Consider the following 13684-nt stretch of genomic DNA (forward strand, 5'->3'; position numbering starts at 1 on the left):
ATAAGGACTGTTACCCAGGATTTGTACCCTTCTCCTCTTTATACGGGGTATATCAACCAGTCTAACCCCCCCAAAAAGAAACTATTAATTCCTGTAATAAATGAAGTTCCCATCCAAGGGCATGTAGAAAAATGCCTTGCATTGAGCCCCCCCTGCTAAAAGCTGTTTGACAGCTGAGTGGCTGTTCTGCCTCACTGCCTCTGGTTTGGATGATACAGGCATGAACTGGAGCATGAGAAACAAGAAGCAGTGTTGTTCCTCACACAAGCACCTTACACACTGGGAGAAGGAGATACTAAGCAAGTGTTTATTTTTACAGCCCATCAAAGATTCTGTCCAGCCCACTGCTATTTAAGTGATGAATCTCTAAGCTTCCACTCAAGTTTATTGTGGTTTTTTTTATATATAATATATATAAAATGTCTTTTATTCCAACAAAATTTCATAGAGAATAATTCTTTATTCTCATGCTGCAATAAAGCACTTTATATATGTGTGTGTGACTGATGCAACTCAGTTAGGATAGAAGCATACATTGCTATTTGTTTTGGTTGAGAGAGATGACACTATGGTGAATGTTATGTGTCTCGGATCCCCAGCTTCAGCTGTACTGCAAAGACCATGGTAGCTTTGCTTCCTTCCCTTAGCATTTGCATTTGATGGTGTCTGGCTGCAAGAAGTGCAGCTAACATAGACTATCTGGAGCCTACTGCCACAGCCATGGGATAGGTGAAGTTCTGCTCACAGGGAAGGAAGCCTATGAGAAGACCATCAGGGTCAGTGCTGAGAAGCCAGTGCATTGCCTGTTGTCTCAGCCCTGACCCCAAGTTTTATTCCATGCTCAGCGTGGCCAGAGCAGGCTGCCAGCTGACCTTACACCAGCGCCCTGTTTTAAGCAGGTGTTGAGCATGGGAGCAGGTGAAAAAACAAAACCGGCATCATCCCAGCTGGAAAACTGGTTTGGCAAAACACCTCCAGAGCCAACAACTAATGATAGCAGGAGGATTTGCAAAGCTTTCCAGGGATCACAGCTTTTTGTTGCCATTAATTTGCCATGTAAATTGTAACCACTTCCAAGTTCTTGTTATTTCCAGCTGTTTTCCCCCCTTTCTTGCTTGTTTTGTGCTGGCTGCACATCTGTCCAGGGTTATCTGCTACTCCAGAACAGGGCTCTGCTCCACAGCTGCCTGGCGCCATAGCTGGCTGGTCCCTGCCTGGGGGGAGCAGAGAGCTCCTCTCAGTGAAGGATGTTTGAGCTTCCCATTGGTCTTCTGCCACATCAAAAACATTGTTGCATGGAGCCCAAGCCAGCGGGAGCAGGCTGAGCTCCACTGCAGGAAAAGCTGCACAGAGAAAATCACTCTTCCAGGATGGGCAGTCAGCAAGTTACCACTGTGTATATAACATGCCCAACATGCAACAAGGACCTTGCTGTGCTGGATGCTGAGCCCTGCTCTGAAACTCTTGGGCTATAGAAATCCCACAGCTAGAGGATGGAAACAGGAGGAATTGCCACCCTAATTCTGTAGGTGCCCAAGACCTGGAGATGTCACCTGAAGTCATGGAGTCTGTGTCAGTCTCAAGCTGCATCTTTGCCTGCTGCTTTGAACACAAGGCTTCTTGACCAGTTCAGTTGTCTTAGTTTTCCAGCCTGGACTGGAGCTTCATGTGTCTCAGCTGTACCAGTTCCTTGGCATCTGACTTGCAGCTGAGTTAGCTTGTACACAAACTGTACACAATGGTCAGCATGTCCTTGTCCCTGCTGACCTCCCTTCTTGGCCCCAGACAAGTAAGGAGCAAGCTGTACAAAGAACTTTTGACTATGAATGACACCTTGAAGGCATGGGTGCGTGGTCACCTGTCTGGGGGACAGGCAGGGTGAGTGCAGCGCATTGCTCAGGGATGAACAAGAGATTTCATAGAAACATATTTACAGCAACAGAGATGCTGTCTGCTTTTTTTTTCAGGGCTCCTGCTCCATTAATCCGCTGCTTGGAAAGCACACAAAAAGCCCAGCTGGGCCCAGAAAGAGCTGCTTTGAGGGGAGAAGACAGAGGATGATAATGTCAGGCGAGTTTGGCCAAAGTCTGTGGAGCAGACCTGAACTGCAAGGCCTGGCCTTAGCCTAGGAAGGAGCAAAGTGTGGTTGTGATGGTTGAGTTAAAACTGAACCTCTCAAAAGGAAAAAAAAAACACAACCAACAACCAACCTTTCAGTCCTCAACCACTCCTAGACTGTAAAGGGATCCACCCCGTGTGGACACATCAGCCCTCTGGGCTGGGTGTCCAAGTGGCACACAGCCGCCGACTTCTCTGTAGAAGAGTAAAAAAGCTAGTAACAAAAACCTCACACTAGCTGCAGGTTTTTGGCTGTAGCCCTGCTGACCACAGCATGAACACTGGGTGAACAGGAACTTGTAGCAAGACCTGGTCTCCCAGGCTTTGCCTTCACCCTGAGTACAGAGAATCACCCCTGGTGTGTCCCCAGCACCCGGCAGAGCCTGTCATCTGCTCTGCTTTCACTGATGCCATGCAGAGGGATGCCAAAATTGCACTGGGGTAGCCCTGCCCAATGCGTCCACAAGACAGGATTCACTCCCTCTGTCTCCACAGAGGATGGACCCACACATTTGCAGTCGGGAAAGGAATGTCTCACCCTCCTTCCCTGCCATGCAGCAGCCAGCTGGCCCTCGAAATGCCTGAGAGGAGCCCAGCTGGCGGGGCCTGGCCCCTGCTTTGTTCCAGGTCCTTGCAAGCATGTCAGCTATTCTTCTCTCACTGCATGGGAGCCCAGCAGTAGGGATCACAGCCCTGCACAGCTTGACCATCACGCATAGGCCAGGAGCCGCAGCAGAGTCCATCCACCAGCCAGCATCCCCCACCATGCCAGGCTTCTCTGTGCTGTGGGAGCTGAGCAGCAGCTGGCAGGGTGGCCCTGAAATTTCTCAAGAGCCAGGAGAAAGTTGTCAGCCCCACCAGGCATCACAGCTTTTGCACACAGGGGTATACCACAGAAAACTGATTTAGATGGGGTTTCGAGAAACTACACAGCCCCACCACAGGAACATGGTAAATCATTCCTCACTGACAGGTCTCGCTGTCTTCTGGGCTTCAAGCTCTCCAGTGATGGAGATGCCACAGTAACCCTCAGCTTTACTGTTCTTGCAGGGAGAAATAGTTTCCTAGCAGCCACTCTAAATCATTCCTGCTTTATTTTAAGCCCACTGCATCTTAGCTGCAGTAGTCACAGAGAGCATGTTATTGCCTTATTTGCTTTTATCTCTCATATATTTCAGAATTTTATCATTGCACACCCTATTTCCTGCCATCTTTTCTGCTCTAGACTAAACAAATCCAATTCTATCAGGCTTTCCTTAGAAGCTGTACTTCTGGACCTCTGGTCGGTCTCATTGCCTGCCACTGGGCTCACTCCAAGTAACTCACATGTTTCTTGAAGGGTGGAGCCAAAACTGAAGCCACGGCTCTTATCTGGGGCTTTCTTAATTCTGTACAGAAAGATTTCTTCACAAGACCTACAAACCCCAGCCTGTCCAGGCAGCTTTTGTTTTCTTCCATTGTGTTTTAAATTTATGTTAATATGAAAATTCACCACAACCTGCCCAGTTTAAACATCTTTTACAGATTTGCTGCCAAGCCTGTTGCCTCCCCTCTTTTACACATTACTAGTGGTTAAAACCTCAGTGTAAAACTTTGCAATTCAGTGAGGTGGAATACACTTTTTTTTTTTTCCCCTCTCTCCTGTATCACTTTTCCACTTGGTCAAGATAATTTTGAATCCTAAACTTGTCTTCTGAGGGTTTTACAGCAGCAGTGGTGATATAAATTATTTCTGACTTTTAATTATCAAGTATATTATCTTCTATAATGAAACATATTGGATTCATTACAGCTCTGTTAGGCCTTCCCTTATTTACTAATAAAAATATAAAGCGTTGTCTAAAGTCATAATAAACCCCAGATATTCTGTCAAAGAAAGGCATTAGGTTGACTTGATAAGACTTGTGCTTGATATACTCATGATATAGGTCTGCTGATCATTACTTTTTACCTGACCAGGGTATTTACAGGTTACTGACTCCATTTTTCACTATTTTTTCATGACTTGATATTAGACTGATCTAATTCCTTTGGCTCTCACCTCTTTCTCTTCCTGCCTCCCTCTCCCCAGCCCCATTCCTCATCAGATTCTGAAAGACTGCTCCACTTTCCCAAGTAAGTCTTCTAGGGTAGACTATGTCAGACCCTGTCATGCTGGAAATATCCAATTATTTTTACTTTAGGTTTTTTCAAAGACATTTAAGTTCTTCCCATTTTGCCACTGAAGTAGGGTTGTGATGATATTTCAAAGCAGTTTTAATAGTTACTTGGGTTAGGGGCTTTCAATCTGTTTGATTTGTGGCCTGTTTTTCCCATACAAGTTTCATGTACATAAATGATCAAAACACATGAGAAAGGGTCAGGTGAGTCATAACATAAGCCCACTTAAACCAGCATCCAGTCTGACAGCAGTCAACAGCTGGTGACTAGAGAGGAGGAGTAAAGAGAAAGACAAGTGCACATTGCTATTTCCCTGAAGTACTTTTGTTGTTGCCAGCAGCTGGTGGCGAGGAGGCTTCTTGAGCCAGATGTGATGTTTGTTCTGTTTAATAGCCCTTGGTTTATTCTTCGATTAATTTTTCTGCTCCTGTTCTGAATCCATGTAAACTTTTAGTGGTACCTTATCACCAGTTGCAAGAATTCACTAAATACATTCAGAGACCCCTTTGGTTGGGACCCCATATTATTTTGTTTGATGGCTCCTCCTTACTCATCTTCTTCACGTGTCTCGTAAGTGCATAGCCAGTTAGTGTTCACCTCTGACCTCTCATCACTGTGAAAAATTCAGTTTACTTCTATCTGTTTTGTTTTTTTAACCTTTTTCTTTAATTCACAAGACTTTCCCTCTTATCCTGTGTCAGTTCAGATTCTTGAAGAGCCTTTGGGCAGGAACATACTGGACCTTGCTTTTCTTCCTCATCTTACATAGCCCTCCCTCCCCCAAATAGCTGAAGGACTGCAAACTGTCTGGCTCTTCTGACACTTCCAAGTAAAGCAAAGGTCTGGGGTTTCTTATTAACATCTGTATAGCTGCACCAGATGTCAGCTGTAGCTGAAGAAGTGTGTCTCTGCTCAAAGGGCAGGCAGATGTAGTGCAGGGACCTTCACTAGCATGGAACGACTTAAGGCTCACATTGCCTTTGCCAAGTAAACAGCAGAAGTGGTATAAGGCATAATCAGCACCACTGTGCCCCATTAAGAGTTAGCACATCCTGATACACTCTGTGTGCCTCATAGCCTGGCTTTTTAGCACAAGATTTCTTCCACCAGCGGGTTGGTCCATAGATTCAGTTGTGAACAGCAGTCAAGGCACGGACACATGGCTACACAGCCTGTTCTGCTGCTGTGGGGGTCATGATTTCCAGCCCAAGGGAAAGGAGGCCAGCTGGGGCAGCATCAAGCGTAACTCAGGGCAGTCAGTTTTGCTGGAAGCCCACAAAACAGCCTCTGAGTAAAAGCCCTGAGTCCATGAGCCCCATGAATGTGGGTTGCTGGCTAAGGCCAAAGCATGTCCTATTAGAGTAGCAGCAGGATGCCCGAAGTAAACCCTGTCTGTGATGAAAGGAAGGCAATTAAAATTCCACTTCAGCTGCCTTCCTGTCCCATTTCCTAACCTTCCAGCAGCAGGTGATTAGCGGGGGGTCCCTTCTGCTGCCCTCACTCAGCTGGGCCAGCGGAGCCCTGCTGCAGGCAAGCACTGCTGCCGCAGCCTGGCCAGCTGCCAGCACAGCTACTGAATCACAGTGAGAACGCCGTGATTCAGCTGTCGAGATTCTCAAGTTAACTTAGAATGAGCTCACTTTTTCAGTTTTCAAATCATTTTACTGTTGTTACCAAAGCTCTTGCCTTGGCTGTGAACACGCTTGCTAGCCCTGCTGTTTAAGACTTCCCACGTTTTCTGTCCAAGATTTCCCAAACAGAAAACCAAACATAGATGCTGCATGTTGACATCAGTATGCTTACATCACGTTACACTCCTGCAGCCTACCAGATGCGTACAGTAGTCCATCTGTCAAAATACCTGCGCCCCCTTTCCCAGCCAGACTGAGCTTTAAGGGAGACAACCCTGCAGGACACAGGGAAGCCCCACCATTATCTACAGGTGCCCAATCTTCATACAACTTCCTTTGCTTGTCACAGGTCAGCACAGGGATAAGCATGCAATACAGAACTTTGTTTCATTCTGCACTCTTGATGTCTTTACACACTTTACCATGAATAATCACTTTGGAATATTGAGCAGAAAAGACTAGAAATGCTCTCCATAGTTTAAAAGGCAACTCAAACAATTACATTTGGGTTTTTTCAAACATGTACTGAAGGGCTTTTTTCCTGTCTCCTCTGCAGAGGAGAATGGCTACAACATGCCATTCAAATTTAGAAAAAATAAAATCTCCAAAGCCATAATTCTCACCCAGTAACATTACTTACTTGTAGCTTACTAGATGTGCTCTGCAGAAAAGAAGTATGCAAGTTCATGCCTCAAATAGAAATCTGGGCACTTCAGTGACTCTTTAGGCTAAGCAGATTGACACTTCTGATCAGAATTAGATTATCCCTCTATCCTATTGTTGTGGTTTAAACCCAGCTGGCAGCCAAACACCAGGCAGCCCCTGACACACCCTCCCCCACCCCCAGGAAATGGGGGAAAGAGTTGGAAGGGTAAGGAGGTTTGTAGGTTGAGGAAAAAACCAATTTAATAATTAAAATAAAAATAATATAATAGAAAATACAAACAGGTAATGCAAACGTGCTTGCTCACCAGCCACTGATCGCTGCCCAGCCCGTTCCTGACTCATGATCCCAAAGTGAGAATCCCGAAACCATCATCCCAAAAATTCTTGCGGAGCTTCCAATCAACCCTTATCTATATACTGAGCATGACGTTAGATATGAGATGTTCCATTGGCCAATTTGGGTCCGTTGCTCTGGCTATGCTCCCCCCCAGCTTCTTGTGTACATGCACACTAGTAGGACTTTAGAATTTGAAGTTCTTGATTTCTTAGCAACAACTGAAAACATCAGTGTATTATCAATTCTTCTCATATCAAATCCCATACTGAACCCAAAACACAGCACTATTGTACCTATTAAGGAAGAAAAAAAATCTCCAATTAGCTCTATCCCAGCCAAAACCAGGACACCTATAAACAAGCTTATTGCTTTAGAAGACTTCTCAGGGAACTAACTGCAGTGGCAGAAGAGAACCATCAAGTGGTTTTCCCTTCCTCCCCAGTTGAAGCAACAGCTGAAGTGGGATCAGCCAAGAAGTACTGCACCTTGTTTATTTTACAGGAATAAATCCCACCCCCAATGAAAGTCTACAGTTTGCTTTGGCTTCAAGCTCCTGGAGGTAGCTGACCCTGGGCCCCACAACCTGCTAGAACCGTTCTGTAGGTGGGAGTTTCTTTAGCAGTGGTTTGCTGATTTGTCTTGGACACTGGGTGACTGAATTGCATTCTTGTAGAGCAGGCTCGTGTAAGTGTAAGAAAGGACAGTGTTGAAGGTGGTGATGTGCAAGGGAGGAAAGGAATAGCTTGTAGAGGATCTTAGATCCCCTTCAAAAGGGGGATTGAAACATCTACTAGCGGCAGATCAAAAGCAAACAGAAAATGAGCAGCTGCTCAAACTAAAAACTGCATCAAGCTCATGCTCTCTACTCCCCCAGAAGTGAGAAGTAAATCACATTGGGATCAGCACTCCTCACTGAAGGGTGTTTTTCCAGACAGATCCCTCCCTCAGCCTATCGACCAACCCTTTGAACTCAAGCCCATCTGAGGACACAAGCTTCATGATGTTTTTTTTAAGTTAGGTTTATTTAGCAATAGAAGTATGTACATGTAAGAGAATCCCCTGCAGCATGAGACATGCACAAAGCAGTGAGGGACTGAAAGTGGTGCTGCTCAATGGCCTTCCTCATCACCTGTTATTCCACTTTACTCAGCAGCAGGGCCAAGATTAGAAAGGGACAGGTGAGAAATTTATCAGTCCACGTGGCAGAGTCTTCAGGCAGAGCCTTCCCAACAACAGGTATTAAAACAAGCGGGCACCATAGCCAAATGTCTGTTTAATGCCCTCAAAGTAGTAGCGCTGCCAGCCTTGCTTTGTTCTTTCCTCCTCACTGGCAGGCACGCCCTTGCCTTCCAAGCACACCTCTGTCTCACCACCTTTGTCAGTGAAGTTCAAGGTAATAGTTGCAAAGTGCCCTAGAGGAACCAAAGCAAATCTGTCAGCAGTGCATAGTATATATGCTGCCCCAAGGAGCTGCTCTGCTCCTCCTCTCACAAAGCACCACTTAAAAGACTCCTCGAGATCCCTCCCAGAGAATCTGTTTATGACAGCTGCAGACCTTCCTCAGAAACTGAGGGAGGAGAGGGCTCCCTCTTGATAGGGTTCAAAGCAGTTGCAGCCACAGCTGAGCAAGTTGCTACTTCATTGTTCCTTATCCCTGGTCGCTGCTCTAAGCGGTGGCTGATCTGACCTGATCATGTGGGATATGAAGCTGGGATAAAGCTGGTGCAGCTCCCAGAGCACTGTATGATCCCCAATTATGAGCCACAGTGGCAAATGGAGCTGGAATTCTTCAAACACAGGCAAGGGCTATAATACCATAGTCCATTTTTGGACTACTTACCAGCTGGCCAAGATTTAAATCTCCATTTCATAACAAGTTGCTTTTCAGGGACCTTGAAAAGAAAGAAAGACTGAGTAATCTGTAATTTTTTTCAAATCCTGCAGTCTAATAGAAAACAACTAGAATTGTGTTGATCTGAAGCCTTAAAGACCCCTTGAGAAACACACGCATGCACAGAAGGAAAGAGATTTAAGTGTCCTTTTCTTTCCACTCCTCTTCTAAAAAGGTAGGCCTTAGTACAGCCCCAAACACTGAGACAATGTATCCATCCAGAAGCCTTTAGTGGCAGGAGGGCTAAAGAGGAAAAGGGTCAGTTACTATCTTTTAAGATCCCTCCAACCCCTAACAAATAAGTAAAATCACACAAAGACAGGGTAGATCCATGACTGGAAGACAGATTTTCTCCCCAGACTGAAATCCCATACATTAATCCATACTATAAGGAATGCTTCAATAGCCACAGCAATTACAGATAGCTATTGGGCACCAGGTAGAACTGCACAATTAGCTAACTGAAGCATTATTACGGAATTGATACCTTGAAAATAAAAAGGCTGTCCCTGAGCAAGATACACCCGCACTAGTTAGTACTTACTAGGTCAACAAACTCTCCCGTGACACTGCCATCCAGCAGCTGAAACTTGCCCCCTTTATCAGCCTCCAAGGTGGCTTGTGCATGGGTGAAAGCTTGGACCATCTAAAAAGAATTCAGAAGAAAACCTGTATTACTTGACATCTGCTTGCAAACTTGTTGCCTAATGCCTCCCACTCAGCTACAAAAGTTGTGGAAGAGGAGGTAAGTCAATAGTGTAAGGTCTTCATCAAGAAAAGACAAAAACCCTGCCCTAGCAAGAAAAACAAGGTTATAGCCACTACAGAAGCATTCTGCCTGCCGAGAGAAAAGAACCCCTAGCTTTCATATTCTATGCAGTGTTCTGTAAGCCACACATTGTTTTACCGTTGATTCCTTAATGAAACCTTGTTCTAAGAAAAGATCTTATTTTTTGCTTTTTTTCTTATATTTTCTTTAAAAAAAAGGAGGAACAAAAGACCAAGACCATGTTTAAATAATGATACAATGCTACTCCTCTTAAACTACGTGTTAGCATGCAGGAGAGGGGAAGCTATTCCCAAAGAATACTTTAATACCACGTAACTTTAAAAGGAAAAATATAAACAAACCCATAAAGCACACAACTGTAAATCCCAAGAGATCTGACCACATGCAGTAAGAGATACACCTACAGACAGGTGCTGACAGCAGTGTGGAATTGGCTTCTGGCTGGCATTAATCGTCTCCTGTCAACTGCGTGAAAAGATGCACACGCGAGCTTTAAATAGCTGTTCTGCAGATCACCCTTCTTATTCTGTTCTCATGGGTTGTGACTGTCCTACAGAATGCCTTAAAAAGCTTATTAGAAACAACCTCTTCCATGCAAAGAACAATTCTTAGAACAAGCCTGGCATTACCTCCTGAGTAATGAATACCCGGTAGAGCTCCTCCGGAGATGTTAAGAAGGTGTCCTTCAAGCTGATCTTACATGTAGGGATCTTGACTCCTATGGATTTAGACTGTGATGTGGCAGTACTGCTGCTAGCGGCCGTCTAACAAACCAAGCAGAACACACACACACACGTACTTTTTTCACAAAAAAATGAATAAATCATTCACATATCCAAGAGAAAAAACAAAGGCCTTTGGTAAAGAGGTAATTAGGTATAGCCACATTTGAGTGTAATGAGCAGATTTGTCACTCTGCTTGGATTAAGAAATATCATGTGCTGCATATCGAAACAGTCAGGCCTACACCACAGACTGCCAATTCCAAAGTTTGCACAGATTTGTTTACCTTGCGGTCTTCTGCTTTAGGAGCCACCTGAGGTGTTGTTTCCATATGTTCACCATTCACTGTGGGCAAAATCATGCCCTGGGTGAATTCTGGAAAGACAGGAATCCAACCATGAAACTAATAAAAGATCAAGAAAACCTTTTAACTGTTCTTTGAAATACACAATCAAAAAATGCTTCCCGGTTTCTCATCTGCTCTTGCTAGCACCCACAACTTGAAACAGTTTTAAAAAAAAGTAAACAGACCTCTTTTTACAAGCAATTAATTCCTCTTGTCCTTACTACTCTCCACTGAAGCCGTATCAGAACCTGTCTACACCAACAGTTAGGAACTTACCTCTATTTCCTAGCCTAGACATACCAATCACTATCTTTCACATGTTGTTCTCATATGAGTATTAGCCATTACACCTACGTAGCATTTTTACCTTGCTGGTCTAGACAAACCAAACCAAAGACTTTCCCATTTCTTTTCAGATTGGCTCTCCATTTCTCTTATAATTGTAGTACAGAATAAAGTTACTTCTAACTATCTTTTTTGACACCAGATGTCAGGACTACACACAGAAACTGAGGGGAGGTCTCACCAGTGCCCTGTTCAGCAGCACTAGCACTTTTATAACTCCAGAAGTTTCAGCCTCTTTCAGCATCATGTTTGCTTTTTCTCCAGCTCTATTACTTCTGACTTTACCAATTATAAAAGTTTGTTCTTTCTCCTTCCTCCTCATCTGTTCAAACTGGCAAAGTCTCATTATATAGCAGAATTTTATGTGTATGATCTTGTATCCCATAATACTTAGTTCCATCTTTTCTTATTTATTCCAGCCCACAAGATGATACAGTTCTTCCTGACTAACACTCTTGCCTTCCACTGGGTGACTGCATCTCCCACCCCGAACACTGTTAACACCTGAAAAAAAACAAGGGTACAGAAATTTGATCCTGGAAAAACAGCAACCAGTGGTGGTTTGTACTCAGCAAAACTTGAGTATCTAGCACGTTCAGCGCACTACAGGTGAATGGATGTAAAAAGCAACTGTAGCGTTCCCAGACAGTACTAGAGAGCAAAGCCAAACTCAACCAAAGTACATTGATTTAACCCCAACTGCTGAAATAGATGTCTTCTGAAAAAAAAAAAAAAAATTGATTCAGATGCTGAGACAGCTCATTCAATGACAAAACCTGCAGAGCAATTTCCAGTTGTCAGTTATTCTCAAATCCAAAAAACACTAGATGCCTTTACTAGTGTGGCAAAACAGAAAAAGCCAATAAACTAGAGAGAAGATATCACCTTCCAAGGGAAAAAGCAAACTAAAGGCCAGATTTTGCCAAAAGCAGTGACTAGTACTCTGTGTCACTGGAATAGCAAACACATTTTAGTGGCTTTATTTTCTTTATAGCTGAGCTTTAGCATTTGAAGGACATTCTCAGTTTTAAAACTTAAATCAAAAAATGCCATTTATTATTGGGTTATCACCAAAACCAATCTTTCTGGGCTGTGCTACAGTGTCTAGAGACAGAAGTGCTTCTTGCCAAATGCTAACCATTTTCAAGAGACCGAAAAGCTACTGCTGTTGCTCTGACACCTTCCTGTTGAGGTGGGGTGAGGAACTAATCCTCTCATTACCCCAATCCTTTCTTTAGCATTAACCCATATGGGTTTCCATAACATTTCTCTCTCTGTTACATACCTGTTTTGAGAGTGCTGATGTAAGTTTTCATTGCATCTCTAATTTTTTTTGCACCCTCTTGCTTCATCAGGGTCTTCAAGTTAGTATCAGGCTCATCTTTAGCAAGGCTGACATGGATCTAAACAAGGACAAGTGCTGATTAACAAAGCCATACTTGCACTGTTCTTTTATTAATCAACACGACAGTTATTCAGCTAGACTTTTACAAGCAGCAGTGCAGTTTTATTAATATTTCACTTCATCTCTGTTAGTAATGTATGCAGGTACCTAAATGCTTTCATGTGCTAGAGCCTTTATATCTGGAAGACAGAAATTAATCTGATAAAGATACATGATGGGGAGGGACTTTTTATCAGGGAATGTAGTGACAGGATGAGGTGTAACCATTTAATCTGAAAGAGGGTAGATTTAGATTAGATATAAGAAAGAAATCCTTTACTGTGAGGGTGGTCAGGCACTGGCACAGGCTGCCCAGAGAGGCTGTGGCTGCCCCCTCTCTCAAGTGTTCAAGGTCAGGTTGGACTGGGCTTTGAGCAACCTGGTCTAGTGGAAGGTGTCCCTGCCCATGGCAGGGGGGTTGGGGTTGAAACTAGATGGTCTTTAAGGTCCCTTCCAACCAAAACCGTTCTATGAATCTATTAATTGAAGCAGTCTCTAAAATTAAAAAACTTCTACGCAAATGTTCCAAAAAAGGTCATGTGGAAGAAAATATTAATGCTGTGAAGATTCCTGTTAGAACAGCCATATTGCCAGCCTTTAACTGTGCTTACCTCAACTTCATCAATGTCATTTTCATCTGAAAGATTAGGAATTTCCACATAACCTTTGTATTTCACTCCTGTCTTTGAAGTGCCTGCAATTACAATTATGTTGTTCAGATCAACATTTCTTACTCTGGTTGTTGTAAAAGCAAACATACTGTATCACAATACAACAACTTTCCTGTATTGTAATTTCCCAAACAAGAGAAGTTTCCTTATCCTTAATCATATACTTGAATCCAGCCTTGAAACGGGAGGGGAGAACATCACTTACCAGTCCATGCCAACTTGATAGCCCACTCATAGAAGAAGATAAGTTTCCCTTTGCGGTTATTAATGGAGGCCTCTCCGTCCAGTTTGCTCACTTCTGTCACCTCACAAGCCCCTTCCTCACCCTCCACCCTGACAGGCAGGAGGAGAGTTTTCAGCCGCTCTGTGGACCAGTTGGAAGCATCCCGCTCCGTCCTGCGAGAAAACCGGGCGGTGTGAGGCTCTGGGCCGAGTCACACCGCCAGCACGCACCGGGACGATCCGCCCTTCCGCCGATCCTTCCCTCCCTGCCCCGCTCCAGCACACGCACATAGAGCCCTTCCCCCGGGCACTCCTCCGGGCTCAGGCACACACCCCCCCC

At 44.3% G+C, this 13684-nt stretch overlaps 1 protein-coding gene across 1 annotated transcript; it reads right to left on the reverse strand.

Annotated features, from left to right (window-relative positions):
- Window positions 1–7915: 7915 nt before the first annotated feature.
- On the reverse strand, window positions 7916–13552 carry AHSA1 (activator of HSP90 ATPase activity 1). The gene is made up of 8 exons (XM_026849399.1): window positions 13328–13552; window positions 13063–13145; window positions 12293–12410; window positions 10603–10691; window positions 10223–10357; window positions 9348–9449; window positions 8753–8804; window positions 7916–8324 (listed from the first exon to the last, which is right to left on the reverse strand). The coding sequence occupies exons 3-8, from the start codon at window positions 12357–12359 to the stop codon at window positions 8152–8154; spliced, it is 618 nt and encodes a 205-aa protein (XP_026705200.1). The 5' UTR covers window positions 12360–12410; window positions 13063–13145; window positions 13328–13552; the 3' UTR covers window positions 7916–8151.
- Between the last annotated feature and the right edge of the window lie 132 nt (window positions 13553–13684).

The sequence above is a fragment of the Athene cunicularia genome (assembly GCF_003259725.1).
Source record: "Athene cunicularia isolate RWA chromosome 5 unlocalized genomic scaffold, athCun1 chr5_part1, whole genome shotgun sequence".
NCBI classification, from domain to species: Eukaryota; Metazoa; Chordata; class Aves; order Strigiformes; family Strigidae; genus Athene; species Athene cunicularia.

Excerpts from the sequence above, each read along its gene's own strand:
- AHSA1 (XM_026849399.1), bottom strand. The coding sequence starts at position 12,359 with ATGAAGCAAGAGGGTGCAAAAAAAATTAGAGATGCAATGAAAACTTAC. Across the intron at positions 10,692-12,292 it reads CATCAGCACTCTCAAAACAG|AATTCACCCAGGGCATGATT; the intron begins GTATGTAACAGA and ends CTGTCTTTCCAG. Across the intron at positions 8,805-9,347 it reads CGGGAGAGTTTGTTGACCTA|GTCCCTGAAAAGCAACTTGT; the intron begins GTAAGTACTAAC and ends TTTCTTTTCAAG.